Source organism: Corapipo altera, unplaced genomic scaffold (assembly GCF_003945725.1).
Source record: "Corapipo altera isolate COAL_440 unplaced genomic scaffold, ASM394572v1 104, whole genome shotgun sequence".
Classification (NCBI taxonomy): Eukaryota; Metazoa; Chordata; class Aves; order Passeriformes; family Pipridae; genus Corapipo; species Corapipo altera.
In genome coordinates this window covers 3876079-3892882 of record NW_020884920.1, presented here as the reverse complement: position 1 = coordinate 3892882, position 16804 = coordinate 3876079, and the positions used below count along the sequence as shown (strand labels likewise).

At 44.3% G+C, this 16804-nt stretch overlaps 1 protein-coding gene across 1 annotated transcript in view; it reads right to left on the bottom strand.

The window, feature by feature from the left end:
* FOXK1 (forkhead box K1) overlaps positions 1 to 16804 on the bottom strand; it is a 55182-nt gene that overhangs the window by 9933 nt on the left and 28445 nt on the right. The window contains exons 3-8 of the mRNA XM_027656526.1: positions 8511 to 8667; positions 7107 to 7253; positions 5182 to 5375; positions 3878 to 4044; positions 2907 to 3188; positions 466 to 690 (exon numbers count right to left, since the gene is read on the bottom strand). Of these exons, the coding sequence (XP_027512327.1) occupies positions 466 to 690; positions 2907 to 3188; positions 3878 to 4044; positions 5182 to 5375; positions 7107 to 7253; positions 8511 to 8667 (1172 nt within the window). The remainder of the gene's footprint in view (positions 1 to 465; positions 691 to 2906; positions 3189 to 3877; positions 4045 to 5181; positions 5376 to 7106; positions 7254 to 8510; positions 8668 to 16804) is intronic.

Below are 16804 nucleotides of genomic sequence, written 5' to 3'. Positions count from 1 at the left end.
AAGTATTTAATTTTCTTAGTACTCTACAGAATCAAGTTTCACAAGACCTAAGGAGCACCATGGAAATTTTATTATTTGGCATGCTGCAGGCAAAGGCTGCTGGTCAGAAGAAAATAAATGAAAACAGACTCTCCACAAGAATCACTGACACTTTTCAACAAGTAACCCTCAAAAGGTAGAGAGTCTAAGTAGTTAGAACTGCATGGCCAAGGGCAAAGGAGGGACACTGGGTTTTCCGTAGCAATGCAGGACTTTTCCACCAGGAAAGGGAGAGGAGGTGGACACAAGGATATCTATCAATGACATTTACAGCCGCAGAAGTTGAAGAACTGGAATACCTCTGAAGTGGACACATGGAATAACTTGATACACACTACCCAAAAAGAGAAAAGGCTTGCAGCTTTCCATGCTGCCTGCTGAGTGCAGGGAGCAGCCCAACCCCAAAGCCAAGGGAGCAGAGCCTACCGTAGGCGTTGCCGGCGATGCTGTTGGTGGGCACGGCGTGTTTGCCGTTCTGGGTGACCGCCCGCACCGGGAGCTGGTGCTGCCCGATGGCCACTGGAGCTGCCTGCTGAAGGATCGTGACTGTCTGCCCAGGGACACCCTGTGCCATCTGACTGGTCACGGTCTGGATGACACGGCTGGCTGTGGGGATTGCGGCAAACGCGATCGTTGGCTTTTCATCCATTCCTGTTGGAGAGCAGAGGAGACACAATCACTCCCCACCCTGGCTTAGGAGCTGGCTTTGTTCTCATTAACACCTTAGCACTGCTACATACCCCAGGCTTACAGATGTGACAGTACCTCAGCACCACAGAAGGCCAGGGGTGAGTATTTGGAAAAACTAAAATATTCTCTACTGCATATTTATCCTAGCCATATTAAGAATATTTTTCTTATAGCATAAGCCACTCAGCAAAAAAACGAAAACTTAAAAAAAAAATAAATCAAGACTATCAACTTGCTATTTTGCTCTAAAAGGGTATCACCTCCCTTATTGGCTCATTATAGCTGTGATATGGACAGCAGTCTCTGCAAAGCTCAGAGCTTACATTGTAATTTCAAACAAATTGGCCTGACTTTCAATACCACACAGCAGAAGAAGGCACTAAGATCTTAAACAATGCCTGGAGCCAAAAGTCTGTAGCAGCTTGCTGTCAGGCCTGAATGCAGGTTGATTTAGAAGGGGGTCTTCCCACAATTGCAAGCTTTTGCTATGGAATTATACGAAGAAACCAGGAGGGAGGAAAAATAAAAAATAAAAAGTAGGGCTGAGTTCCTGGACAGAGGTAACTGCTTGAGAGCACTCAACCACTTTTCTCACTTCCCAGGAGAAGTAAGGGGTCAATTCAGCAGGTATGTAACAGATACAGGACAGCATCCTGCTGGGCATGCAGGAAAGCAGAGGAGAACCACTCTTCCAGGGGCTCCGTGGGTCTCAAAGCAGAGAGGGCAGGAAGCACAACCTCTTAGTCCTGTAGGAAAAGACCTCTCCCATTTTAACAACACGAGTTGAGTTAGATGGGACATGAGCACTAAGCTGAAACCTGCAGGCAAACTGATGGGAAGTGGGAGAGAAAAGGCAAGAAAAGCAGAGAGATTAGGAAGGAAAATGCAGCACTCAGGGAAGGTAGAGACCAGAAAAGGATACAAGTGGGAATAATGGTGGGACAAGCAGGGAAAGAACAAACAACAGCAAGAACTAGTTGAATGAAAGAAGGGAGCAGGTGACAGGCAGCTGCAACTGTTAGCACTTCAGGAACATGTATGGGATCCAGACAGGAATTTCTAGAGAATGTAAGTGAAACTCCTGCAAGATAAGCAGTGCTGAACTAAAAATGCCAGTGGTCCTGGTACTGCAGTAGGGGAAGCTCTTTGTAATATTTTTTCTTCAATGGGAAAGGAACCATTGTCCCACTGCCCACATAAAAGCAGTCAGAGAAACCAGCCTTGTTCATGGTACAACACACATCTACCTTGTAGTACTAAGACCTTCCCAAACCGGGAGCAGACAAGGTGTTGTCTACATCACAGCAAGGGAGCATTTAACTCACTAAATCCCCCAGGCTGGAATTTCCAACTTAGGAACAAAAGAGGCCTTTGTTGTAACTGGTTTTTGAAGATTGCTTTAATGGGGCACTGCCTGCACTTCCAGAAGCACATGCTTTCCTCTAGGAATCCAGGTCTTTGGAAAAGAAGGGCTCAATCATTCATGTACAAGGCCATCCTGAAGCAGAGTTTCAGCCTTTCCCAGGCCACTTCTTTTGGCTGGAAAACACACACTTCCACAGCACTTCCAGCCGATCAATATACAGGTATAATATCAATATTGGGGATAATTACAAGAGCACGTAGTGACAGGACAAGGGAGAATGGCTTCAAACTGAAAGACAGCAGCTTTAGATTAGACATTAGGAAGAAATTCTTCCCTGTAAGGGTGGGGAGGCCCTGGCACAGGTTGTCCAGAGAAGTTGTGGCTGCCCCATCCCTGGGATTGTCCAAGTCCAGGCTGGGTGGAGCTCTGAGCAACCTGGCCTAGTGGGAGGTGTCCCTGCCCATGGCAGGGGGTTGGAATGAGATATTTATGGTACCTTCTAAACCAAATCGTTCTATGATTCTACAATAATAAACAAATTTTAAGTAGAGCATGTTTTTTCAGGCTCCAAACACTAACACTGTTAGTGTTGTTCCCCACAGGAGACAAGGGAGCACAGTTGTCTTGCTCTCTGGTGGGGTCAACAAATGGACAAGCTCTCATTTGGTTTATGTTATACCTGGAGAAACATTTTTTAAGGGCTAAGTGCCTTTTTTTTAAGTGCCCAGTGAGCGGAACTGTTCAACCACTCTCCCCCCTCCAAACCTGCTCAAGACTTATAAGCAGAGTAGCAAGGGAGGTGAAAAGCTACCTCGATGGTCACCAGCTAAGTCCAACACTGCTCCTGCAGCTTCATGAGCTCCTCCTGCCGTGCCCTGGTTTGTGAGGATGTATCCGTTTGCAGAGTTTGCAGAGGAGGTCACAACTCGGACCATGGTAACAGTGGGAGCTTGTTGAACTACGTGAATTGCGTGACAGGAAGGCTGCTGAGAAGTCACTATTGACGCTGGCATGTACGCCACGGGCTTTGCCACCAGGGTAGATGGTCGGGGAGGAACAGCCATAATCACTGGCTGGGCACTCACTGGAGACCCTGAACAGAAGAGAGAAGCACACGTTAATAGGAGAGGCAAAAAGACCTTCATCCATTTAATCTATGCACTTCTAGTCTGCAATACTCAATCCTTCAGCATTGGCAGGAATGGAGAAAGAAAAAAAAAATCAAGACTTCAAAAAATACCACCTTCAAACTTCTTTTTCCTAACGTACAAAAACCTTACTTGTCATCTGAGCACATTTCTGTGAACAAAAATCACAATAAATATAACACATCCCCCCCAAAGAAGCTTTACTTCATGAGCTTTGCCTTCCAACTTCACCCTACACTCCAGGCCAGTTACAGCACAGCTGACAAACGGGTACTTACCAGGCCCTGGCCACAGCACCAGAGCTCTGTGTAGCCAAGCTGATCTTATCCAGAGGCTGGTAAATTAGTGACAGTGAGCTGTGCACTGCCACGGCTGCTCTGCTGTCAGGTCTTTACAGTCACCTAGTTCAAAGTTAGCTGAGGTGTTTCCACACATTCCACCTCCTGCCCCCTCATCCAGAGACTAGTAAGAAAAACAGTCTGAAGTTGCACATGTATCATCAGTCTCTCGATGAAGTGAAAAGAGACACCCCTAGATCCTCCTGTAACACACTGCAGAAGCCTCCCTGCTGTGTCCTCAGCATGGCACATGGTGCAACTGAACAGTCACCCTCTGTGGAACAAGAGCTACTCACCAGGTGCACTCTGGGAATACCGATATTCCGGAACTGAGGCTAACTTTGACCCAAAGTCGTGATCATGTGGAATGGGTGAGCCCTCCCGTGACAGGCACTCTGGAGTCTGTAGGCCACTAGAGTGAGGGGACAGCAGGCCAGGGTGAGTAGGGGAGGCAGGAGCACTCCTGAAACACAAAACGTAGTGTTGGCAAGTGTAGATGCATTTTGACCACAAGACAGCAGCAGAGACCAAGAGTTTTCTCCAATACAGGATCCTCTAGCAGAAGGACAGCCTTTCTCCCATACTACCCACTAGAGTCTTGCTGGGAAGAGTTAAAAGGTACACAGCAACCTCACAAATGCTCTAGCACCAAATACTGTCATATTATTCCTTGTTGAAGGAAACTGGACCCTTCAGAGTATGCTTAACATTTCATTATAAGACCTGCTGCTGACAGAAGCTTTAAGTGATTCACGTTCAGATCAGTTTTATAACTTCAGATCGTTCTTAAAGCACCTTGGTCAGTGTTTCAGAGCGACAGGGAGAGGGAGAGAAAGAAAGATGCAACGTAGAGGCAAGTGTCTGGCCCTGCATATGCTTACAGAGCTGCTGCTCCCCTTCTCCCTGTTGCCATCCTCCCCAACCACTTGGTTCCCATCTTTCCCATCTCTGGTACCACACAGACAATTGAGGAATTGTACATTTCTCTAATGACAAACCAAATAGAAAAGCTGAAGAGCTTTTTTCTAAACTCCTCCTGTTTACCCCCTATTTTAACAGACAGAAAAGAGGAGGTGTGGGAGGAATGTTACATGAAACTGCTCCAGCTAGTGCTGAATTGCAAGTCTCATCCTCACAGCTACAGGGCTCAGAGAAGCTGTCATTGCACAAGGCAGAGGAGCTGACTGGAGCAGCTACTGTTGTTGCTTCACTGCTGACAACCACGATCAACCTGATCTTCACTACAGGAGAGTGTTTTAAATACCACAGAAGTTATTCCCACTATGATCTAATCCACATCTAAACACAGCTTTCCTGAAATCAGAGACTGGCATCTGAAAACACTTAGCCCAGTGATAACTGCTTTGAAATGATGCCAAAACAGGTATGTTATTTGATGCGTTTTTGCAGTTTGGTTCTGCTTTTTTTTTTTTGTTAAACACTTAAGAAGTCAGAATCACTTTCAGATTACGCCTCAAGACTGTATCACCTCTCAAACTATAAACAGAAGTGAACTTTACTCACTGTACTTCAGGAGAAGTTTTAGTTTTGTTTTCTTTATAATGAGTCTGGCACAGAGATTAGAGGAAATTGAAATTACCTGGAGGAGAGAGGCCCAAAAGGTGTTCGGAAGCAGGACACTCCTCTTTGCCTTCGTTTTCTAAATGCTTGTTCTACTAGTTTGGCTTCAGAGGCAGGGTCAATTCGCCAAAAGGAGCCCTTTCCAGGCTCCTCTTGGGAGCGTGGGACTTTAATAAAGTAACGGTTCAAGGAGAGGTTGTGCCGAATGGAATTCTGCAGGAAGCAGAGGAATGAGGTGATTATTTTGCCATGAGAAAGCATGTAACAAAGACAAATGAGTTTCACCAGACAGCTTGGAAAAATAAAACTCACACTGCCAGAATCAGTGTTGAAGACAGAAACAAGTCACTCAACTCACACAGCTCTGAAGTCACCGGAGAAGTGCAAGAGAAAACCTGGCGAAAAGCGCTAAGAGTTCCTACTAACGAGCCTGAAAGCTGGGTTTGCTTGGTACTAACCACCACTTAAATACATCTGGAGCCAGGCAGTGCAGTGACTTCTCTGTGGAAAGCAAGGAAAGCAGAGCCTTTGCTGAGACAGGGGGAAATCGCTGTAAACCACATCAGAACTCTCTCAGAAGACAGGCTTTATTCTAGGCAAGTGGAAAGAACTGCCTGAGCCTGTGCTAACTGCTCACCTGCCAAACGATTACCGGGGTGCCCAAACATGCCCTAAAGGACACTGCATCTCACAGTAATCATAATGTAAGCCAGCCACATGCTCTTAGACAGCTGGCTCTGAGAGGAATCATTACCTGTGTGGCACTAGGCTGGCACTGTGCAGCTCTCTAGATGCTGACAAGACTATTTATGCTTTCCATTGGATCAGCCCACCTCTTACTGGGTGTAGCGCTGGCTTTTGGGCTTGGGGAGGGGCTCAGCAAAGCCAGGTGTGCACAAACTCATCCCTCTTCCACTTCCAAAACAAAACAAGAGCTTTTGTAGCAGGTTTAGACAATCTCTTCACAGGTAAAGCTTTTCAATGTCACTGGAGGGGAGGGAAAACGGCAACTTCACCCTCCACTGAGATGCAGCTCTCTGAAGCAGGAGGCAGCAACTGGTTCGCAAAGCACAGCTCTGCCGAGCAGGTTAGGGCAGGAAGTGAATTCCACAATTAATTAGAACTGCAGGGAAAAGCCAGGGAGGCAGAAATGTATTTATTCCAACTGCACTCAAAGTGCACCAAGCAGTTCTGCTCCTGCCAGTAGAACACAATGAAATCAGCAGCTGCAAGAGCCTTTCCAGCTGCACTGGTGTGTTATATTCGAATGACAACACCCATTTCAGAAGTGTGATGCCAAGAAAAAGTCTGAAAGCAGGTGGAGCTGAGGTTCCTGGAACTTTGAAAGTAGCCCTGAAGTGAACACTGAACCTTGATTTAGCATGTGTTAACTATATTCAAACTCTCCTGTGAAGCTGGTCAGATTTCCTTTAATACCACAAGGAGTGCACAGACTCTCAGTTTCCCAAGTTCTCACTCAGATTCAAGACCTGCAAACTGTGACTTAGGCAATGCAGTTGATACAAAACCAAAAGAAAACATCTGTAACATTTTAAGGTACTGTGATTAAAAACTGGAACCTCAGTTTTAGGCTGGATATCCTCTGCTTGGACAGATCATGCCAAATAAAGACAAGGTGAAGGATTAAGCAAGTATCTGGGCAGAGCAGTGATTGATAGCAAGGATGAAGGAAAATAAAATACAAATAAGAATTAAAGCTACATGAATACAGCATTAAAAGAGAAACACACTACATTGCCCTACAAAGTATTCCAAAAAAACTAATCATCCACAAACAAACTAGTCAGCTTGTGTTAAACAAATTCACTCTGGGAACAGTCAAAGCAGGTCTATTCCCAGTGCCCCAAATCTTTAATAAATGCATTTCAAAGCAGATAAGCCCTGTCAAAGTAGTTTAAAAGCTTGTCAGTGTCAAGAACTCACCTGCCAGCCTTTGTCAGCAGTCCTGTAATATGGATAATGCTTGGTAATGTGGGCATAGATCCCACTTAGTGTTAATTGCCTGTCCTGTGCTGAAGATATAGCCTGCACAATTAGCTGAGCGTAAGAATAGGGTGGCTTGGACTCATCCTAAGGAAAAAAAAAACAAAACAGAAATTTAGTCACTAACAAAGAATTCTTGCACTACAGTGTACCACAACCCAAACTGAAAAAGCACAGATGCTAAGAGAGCAGCAGGGGCAGCCAAGAGAGCATCACCCTCTCCCATTTCACTCCTGTTTTATACTGTCACCACCCAATTTAGCACAAGCATTTGTGTGCAAACAGAACTATAGGGCTGAGCCAGACCAAAGTATCTCCTTCCCTCTTCCCAACAAACATACACTAAAAAGCTAACTTCAATCTCATTCAATTCCCCATTGAATTTCCCACATGTGCTTACATCAGCACAAGGAACAGGGTCAGGAGAAGCAATTGGAATCAAGAGTTAGAGGGTGTAGGATACATTCATTGCTTTCTTGTTCATGAAACTACAGCATTCAAATCTGCCCAGCTACAGCTACACTTCCTTAGAAAGGTTTCATGCAGTGTGCTATCAGCCCTCCTCCCAGCAACGAGTCCAACATGAAACCTGATCCTGTTCCTTCCCTTCTCCAGCAGGATTTGTTTCATTCTAGGTACTTTAATTTGTTTGCCAGATCTCATATTCCCAACTCTTCATATTACTCCATCAAAAACAACCCTTCTTGTCTCAAGGGAGAATTAAGTCTACAAAAAAAGCCATCTAGTACCGTGCTCCTCCACCCAACCCCAAATCAGGTGGTTTTGAATCCAGACCTTTAACTTTGATCTGAAGATCAGCTCACCAAAATTAAATTTTATCATTCTAACTAAGTTATTTTTTAATCCACTTGCCACTCTCCTCATTTAATGCCTGCTTGACAGGCCTTCATGTTTGTTTTAAAGTCTGACTACAGACTTCTCATGGCCAGGATCTGGTTTCTTCCCCCGCTTCTGCTTTCTCCAACTGTGTTTTGCAAAATACCATTAATTAAAAGGAGAAAACAAGACTTTTAATTTTATTGTACCTCTTCCTTATGGGCCCTTGATTTATCAAATAAGCAAAAAAAAATCTTATTGCTTAATCATTTTAATGGATTATTTGAATACATTTCTGGCAGCTAAGCAAGTAGATTCATCAGCTACCACTAACAAGATGCTGGTTTGAAGGCAAGGTCTCGAACCCCTGGAGGATACTGCACACAGCACCCTTATGGCCAGGGTATTCTCAGACCTCTTTTAACTACAACCAGGACTAGCCATAAAGCATCAGGTTTTAAGAAGCCTCCCAAGGAGCACTGCTGGATAAGTAATGTCTCTGTGAACCTTTGGGCTGTCCCCGCCAGATGCATCTGCCTGCTGCTCTGATGCCGCTTTTGCCGCATACTCTGCTGCCAGCTGCAGATCCGAGGTAATGTTGTGGACAAAACGATATCCTGAGGATCCAGCACCACGTGGACTGGCCGGGCAAGAGTTGGGAACACTGGGGAGACAAAAAGAAAATACAGTTATTTGTTACTTCATTTATTAGCAAGGCACACAGTAGTTACTCTCCAAGGTACAGTAAAGCTCTCAGGTCACGGGGAAGAAGATGTAATGGACGTATTTTTGCCCCTGTGGCTTATTCAAAGCCCAAATAGGTTGAGAAAAAAAAGCATTAGAGATAAAACTGGAATTTCTACAAAATCCTGACACTCCCCACCACACACACTTCCTGCAATCACAAGAGAGCAGTGTTTCAAAGCATTAAACAACTCCTCTGTGCTCAGAGGAGCACTTAAAACAATGCAAGACTTCAAACAATACAGAGTGTATCAGGGATGAAAACTGAACGAGTAGCTTGTTTTTATGACTTGTGAGTGAACAACACACCACTGTCCTGATTACACAGGTAATATTTAATCAATCCCTCTAACAGACAGTAGCTATGTTCTTCTGCAGGATCAGACTAAAGCACCCAGAGCAGGTATCTGCCACAAAGGTCCCTGTCTAACACAACACCTGAGCTTCAGAAGATCCCACCCTGATACCACACAGCTGGAGATGGGGATTTCCTTGATCCACCAGCACACTCATAAAGAGGAGCTGCAATCACTGCACGCACACAGAGGTAGCTGTGTTGGCTAGAAAAGACACATTTGGCATCGCGGGGCCACCACAAGGTGGCATTACAGGAACAGTGACAGAGCAGGACAGGCACGAAAAAGCTGATAAAAATGCTACAAACACATAAAAGGGGGCTGTAAATTGCAACACTACCCAGGCACACAGAAATGAGTGCTACAAAACGAGAACTAATTAGAAAGGCTTGTCTAGAGATCACCCATCCTTGATTTGTGGGGTTGGAAGGACTACAGAATCACAGGATGGTTTGGGTTGGAAGGGACCTTAAAGATCATCTTGTTCCAACCCCCCTACCACTGGCAGGGATGCCCTCCTCTGGATCAGGCTGCTCCAAGCCCTATCCAACCTGGCCTTGAAGGATGGAGAAGATAGATGAGTTTGGGAAACTGAAATTCCCTTTTTCTGTCTCTCCCCTGTCCTGCACTGTCCAGAACTGAGGGGTGCAAAGCCAGAACAGCAGGATGCTCAGCCAAATCCCAGGATTACATGTCTTCTAGGTGCAGAGAAACAGTAAACAAGAAAGTAAACCAATACACAGAAGATTTACACAGCAAAACAAGCAGTCCAAATTGTATGAAAAGATGCAAATTGAAGCCCACAGCTGGGAACTAGAATTCAGTAAAACTGGCATAAACAATCCTCTTACCAGCAAAATGCCCAGTAAGTGACAAAAAAATACAGACACTGACACCCATCAGAGCACTGGGCTAAATGCTGCACGAAAAAACACAGAACATGGGTCCTCCCTCAAAAAGGTGACTGACTTCCCCCCACACACATGTACACATGGGGATGGAGAGGAAGCAGTGAGACAACCCTTGTTTGCTCAGTGGGCAATACCTTGGGTGCATAAGCAATCTGTGAGTGTAAGGAATGACTGTCTCCTACCATGGTCCAGCCTGTAAACTGAGAAGTGCTGCTTTTCCTTGTGGTGTCTCTGCAAATGGCTGCAGTGCTGAGCTCAGCACAACCCAAACTGGTTTCTTTTAAAAGTGAATTACAGGATAGGGGGGGGCCAGGGGAGAGAGAACAGGCAACAGAAATATCCAGGCACAACAAACCCTTGCAATAGGGAACCCAAGCCCACCCCTCTCTCATCAACAAGCCTTGCTGCACAGCACCAAGTAACCCTTTCAGTGCCCACCAACAGCCCCTGGCATTACTGAGTGATGCTGTTCAGGAGTGCAGCAGGAGGTAAAGCTTTCAGAAGGTGCAAGGTATATAACGCTGATGAGCCCATACTTATACATCTCCCTTTGCCAGAGATAAAGGCATTTCTTACCCAGCCTTTCAAAGAGCAGAGACCTGTTTGTGCAGGAAAATGAACCAAAGTTTGCTACTCCAAGCTAAACCACAGAAGACACTCTTGATGTCTTCGTATTCGCACGAGAAGCTGGTGTGAATTTAATTATTCCGCTGTCATTTTTCAATAGCTTCTCCACATACACACTTCTTATAATGTGTAGATAATTACAAATGAAAGCCATTTTCATACATGAAACAATGACAAACCAAAAACACTGCAATTCTTTTTATCTTCGCATTTGGCACCCGAGCAATTATTGTAACACACAGACTGGGAATGGAATAGGATGAAACAAGAGTTTTCTGATTTTGTTCTTTGGCTGCAGAAATACACAAACATCAAACCACAGAAACAGCAGCCAAATCTCAGGACAAAGATATGGAAGTTCTCCACTAAATCCATGCTCTGCACAGAGTTGTATTTCTTGCCTTTTCCTTTTTTTTATTTTTAATTAATAAACAAATAAAACTAGATACAAGAATTTATTCCTTTCTTCGAGATCAGCAGAGCAAGTCCAGTTTTTGCTATTCAAACTCTGCTTTCTGGGGCTGATGAATTTTAAGTCTGATCTCTGGCTTAAAAAACAAGCAAACAAAAAAACCCCTTAGGACAGCCACAGCAGTAGCCAAAGATTTGGAAGATGTATTAATCTTTTAACAGAATGGAGTCCTTTTGTCCAGGTAGATTTGCTTCCTTTCAGCCTGGATCGATGATCAAATCAAAAGAGACACAGGGACACAAAAAACACCAACTTCCAGCCACTCCATGCACAGACAGGACATGCTGCTGAGGGCTCAAGCTCTCAGTCAATCATCAGAGAGCTCTTCAGAGCGAAGGCAGAAAGAGCTGACTACTGGAAAAAACAAGGAGACACAATCTGTTGCCCTCCCAACATGGGATGGGAGTGAAGAAACAGCTTTACTAAAAATACCCCTTTGAGGGTTAAGTTAAAATTAAACATTAGTGCAGTCAAAAGAAAACAAGCAAACACAATGCAGTGACATCAGTTTCCTGGAGTTCCTGGAATTCTCCTCACCACCCAGAGCCGGGGACTGGCTGGGGATGCTTGCATGCACTCACACCCCCTTTAAAAATATTATGAAACAAAGAGCTTTCCCTACAAACACCTGCCTGTGGTATAAAACAAAAATCAAGTGGGAGGATAGTGATAATGATTTGTTGGATATTAATACTGCATCAATACTCAGCCATAACTTGATCCATGTTGACACTATAACCTTTTACTGAGAAAAGCACAGCCAGGTCTGCAATTTCACCCTGCTCTGACATCCTGACTTACTGCTGTGATCCATGCTTACTGTCCACGCTGGCAATCTTAGCTTACAGCAATCCAAGCTAATTTGGGTTAAGCTTGTCTGTTATGGAAGAGTGTTTTGGAGAGGAAACAAGTGTTTTATACCACTGAGAGACACACAGGGCATGTAAGTAAAGCAGATGCAGTTACTCAGTCTTAATCCCATGGTACCATGGTTAATGCCCCAAGTGCCAGAAATCTTTGATATCCACTGAAGGATTCAGCATCTGAACCTGAAACACTGACTGCAGGCGGCCACTGAGCCACACTTCCCTAAATACCACGCTGAGACTCAGCTTTAGAATGAGGCTGCAACCACGTGCTGAATCACACCGGTCCTCTGCTCCATGTTTTCCATTTCATACTTAACCCTTCTTCAGCAGGAAGGCCAGAGAGATGAGGGCTGAAGGCACTGTCTGCAGTACATTCACCCCTGTAACCAGCAGACGGCCTCTCAAACACAGGCCTTAAATGCTCTAAATCTTTGTGGCACCATAACTTACTTTCAACTCCTGCCAACAAGAACCCAGCCTGTAAGTTCACAGCACTTGCTAGTAACAATTAACTAAGCACCAGCTCCTGGAGAGTGTGTACAATGTGCTGCATTTCTGCTGGAATGTCCAAAATCAGTTTGCTTCAAGTAAAGAATCAGCTGCAAAAATAGGATGTACCACGGTTTGCATGGTACATTCACAACAGGACACTGTGTTTTGCTTGTCTACTCTCATATAAAAAAAAAAAAGAATAGAGCAGATCCAGACAAGGTATTGACAGGGATAACTAGGATGATCAGAGATATGGAATGGATTTCACACAGGAAAAAATAATTTAAGACAGAAGCTGAGATGCAAGGTGACAGAGCCTATAAAAACAAAGCCAAGGGCAGGTGTTCAGCTTCTGGCCTCTTGAGCACAAAATGAAACTAAGCAGCACTTCCAAAACAAAAGAAAGTGCTTCTAGGTCTGTAGCTGCACTGTGGAATGACATGCTGTAAGGCAGGGCTGATGATAAAAGTCTACGTGAATAAAAAAAGCCACTATACAAATTCTTGGGGAAAGGAGGAAAACAGGGAAGCCATCAGGGGCTTTCTAAGACAGATGGTCAGGAAGTCCCTGCTCCAAGGCAGTCCCTGCCCCAAGAAAATGGAGGCAAACTGCACCTAAGTCAGCATTACTCTGCTTCTATGTTCTTATATGATCCCCAAGATATCCATGTCAGAGGCAGAATACTGAGCTATAGGAGTCTGTTCCCTGAGCACACTAAGATTCCCATGTAAAAATCTCCACACACTCTCAATACTATGCACATTTTACAGACCGGGGGTAATAAAAATAGAAATGAAGCAACAAGTGCTTAAATGATTTATTTATGGTCATATTACAAGTCTGTGAACAATCTGGAAACCGAAACACTCCCAAACTTCAGTGCCAATTTCCTCAGAAGGAGAGGCAGTACTAGAATGCAGGAGAGTTGCCCTATTACTCAATTTCATTCTTTTCTACAGGAAAGGTATCTGTAGGGATCAAGCTACAGAGGCTTAATTTAAGCCAGGTGTATAGAAAAAGCACCTGTGGCAAAGAGGAAAGATTACCTGGAATCCCATATAAAACTGTTCACCAGACTTGGAACCTGAATCACTAAAGAACAAAAGCATGTCCAGCTTGGTGGTTTAGGATATGAGATGCACACGGCAGTGCCTTTGAGAAACGCTTGAGTGCACATTTGTGAAGCAGGTACAGAGACACAGCAGAGATAAGAGTTACAGCCTTGGCAACACTGCCAATGTACAGATTCCTGTCTGGGTAGGCATTTTTTAAGCCCCCTGTTGAGTACAAAGGAAGAATCACCATTTCTTAAAATCCTCCCCAGTCTCTTCCTCAAATGCAAACCAGAGGTGTGTTGCCCTCTGCTCAAGGACTCTGGTTAGAGAAACGCCACAAACCTCAGACTATCCCAATATTCCACTTCACGAGCCTGCAAAAAAGGGACATGAAGACACAGGGACGCTTTTTACGTGCAATAAGCAAGAATCAGGTCAAAGTACAGCCCTTGGACTTGCGAAACAAGCCTTTCCACGATACACCAATCAGCAGGAATGGGTGAGAATCCTCCGCTGCTCTCGCCTTCCCCGGCCTAGCCCCAAAATCATAACTCAAAGAAAGGCAAGTCCTTGCATGTTGCCTGTTTCAGACAGGTTTCAGAAATAATCACAAGTGGTGAGACTGCCAAACCAAGCTAGATTTTGATGTGAAAGGAGAAATCTGAGAGCTACCCTGCCTGCTTAACGCTGAAGAGAAACAAAGCTGTCGAACAAGCCACAATAAGAGAAAGTGAGCTATCCACAAAAGTTCAAATTTTTATTACTTGTCAGTGCTCCAGTGGTTCTCCTCTCTGAAAGGAAGTGACCTCACTCCACTCGTGGATTCAGTGAACTAAAATTTTATACTGATTGGGGAAGAGGAAGTGCTCCTGTAGCTGGTGACATCTGCAACCTCTCCTCCAGCACATGGCTTGGCACATCTCCTCCAGCACATGGTCCATTATCTGGAATAAACATGAGTAGAGCTCCCAAGCCCAGCACAGACTGGTGCTTCTCTTACATGATGTATATGCATCATGCTCCTTGGCTCGTGGTTTGGAGACTCGGGTGATTAAAAATAATCACCGGTCTGTCCAACTGTGGGAGCTGCCTGAGCTGCATATTCTGCCTGAATGCAGGAAGTAATGTATAACTGAGACAATGCAAAAGAGCCTGCAAAAAATGTGCCTTGGAGCTCTTCAGCGGCGTTTCAGTTCAATGGGAAGAAGGAAAGCCTGAATGAAATGGAGCAGGCAATATTTATGCATCCCATTCCAGTGAGTGAATGCATCCACTCAAGTCAGGGTTCATTCAGAGTCCCACCACACACCTTTAGAGTCAATGTGCAAACTCAGACTAAATCCCAGGTGTTTTGAAACAGTGGTACATGGCTATCCTAGAGCCTGTTTAAAAGCTCCCCCTTTATCCAAGCCAAGTCTGGATCAAAGCATAGCCAGCATTTGCAGGTCTGCTGTAACATGGCTCACATACACTCTTGTCATGCTTTACAGAGTAGAAGGTCAATACATAATTTATCTACTACACACATTTGTAAAGCAGTAATTACACAATGAATTTAAATGACCTGTTAAAGGCCACAAAACAAGTTGGTGGCTGAGTCAAGATAATTGCAGCTACCTCTGAGTAATTTGCTATCAGAGCACGTAACACGTTACTGAACTAATTTTGCCTAGTGAAAAAAAGGACTATAGCTTATGAAACCATGGCAATTCACTCACATCTTCTGGTTTACTAATCAAGCTTACTGAATGAAAGATGCTGATCTCTCATTATTCATACCATTAATTTAATTGAAAACTAGTTACCGACCCTTCCAGTAACACTCAGACATGAGCAGGCACATTAAGTACTAACAGTTAAAATACAGATTTGAGTCCACACACAAATATGTACCAGTTCAGCTACTGGCACAGAACCTCACCAGACACTTTTCAAGCAGCAGTTCTCACAGGGCTATAACGACTCTTACTCCTACATGTCAAAGAATTCTTTTTACTGATAAAGACTGTGTGTGTGAGCTGACTATCCATGCCCTTTCCATGAAAAAACCCAAACAAGACAAAGTGTTCAAGCCCACAGTCACTCGGGAGCAGAGATAAGCCAGAAGCAGTAGTTGTAAAATATGAATAACGGCACTGACCTCCATAGTATTTCTTTACTGTAGTTTATACATATATATCTATATCTATCTATTTATCAGTGAGATCACAGTTGCTGTTTAGAATAGGGAAGCATGTACAGAGAAAGAATTTAATTTTCAAAAATACTAAAACCACCCTAACTCCGAGGGGCAATGCTGCAGAGAGATGCTATTTGAAAAACTGAGTTATGTTACAACTACAGGGCCATTAACACAAATTGGACAATAATAAGAGGAAAACTAAACATTGTAAATCTAATCTCCAACTCAGCATGACTTTGAGACCAGTAACAGTCTCCTACATCACACCTTGTCTCTGTGGATCTGCTTATAATCCAAGCACAAACCTAGACTGCAACACATATGGAGTCACATTCATGTAGATATTGTGGATTTATCACAAAAGCAGGCAAAGCTAAGAGTTTGCAGCATAGGTGAGAAACTTCATATCACCACTGTCACCCAAAGAGGATTCTCCAAACACAAGCTGCAGACCCTGAAATGCTCTATCTCCCAAAAGGTAGAGCTGAATTTAACCAAACTGCACACGGTTTTCACACAGCTTTTCAATGCCTTGAACTTGCTGAGAGGAGATTTGGTGTTCCTCTGCTCTTCCATACATTGTATAAAATGGCAGGTTGCTTCTACCAATTTATTACAATCACAGTGGCCTCTTGCTTTCTGGAACATGCAAGTCTGATTTTTTTAAAAAGGAATTTTGAACTCAAAGCAGGAAGAAATAAACCCTGACTGTGTGTAACCCTCACAGCATGCTGCCAACCAACATTTTCCCTTAAAGCTGTACAACAGCATTCAAAACACATCCACACACAGCCCCTCCTGGAGATAAAATACGTAGCTGAGAAAACAGTGAGCACATTTCTCCCCAGGAGCAAGCAAGAATCTTGCTTTGCAAAGCTGCTGAGGGTGGCAGGTTTGGTTTTGTTTAACTAAAGCTCATTCCCTCTCTGCACTTTGCAGAGGGAAAATAAATAGGCTGGAAAAAACCCCAGAAGCTTGCAGGGGAGAACCTGCAGGGAAGCAAGTTGCAGTGTAAAGAGGGAGGCAGAGCAGGGCTGGGGGTCAGGAGAGCAGGGCTGGATCTGGGAGTGCAGGTACAGCCCCTGCCCTGCAC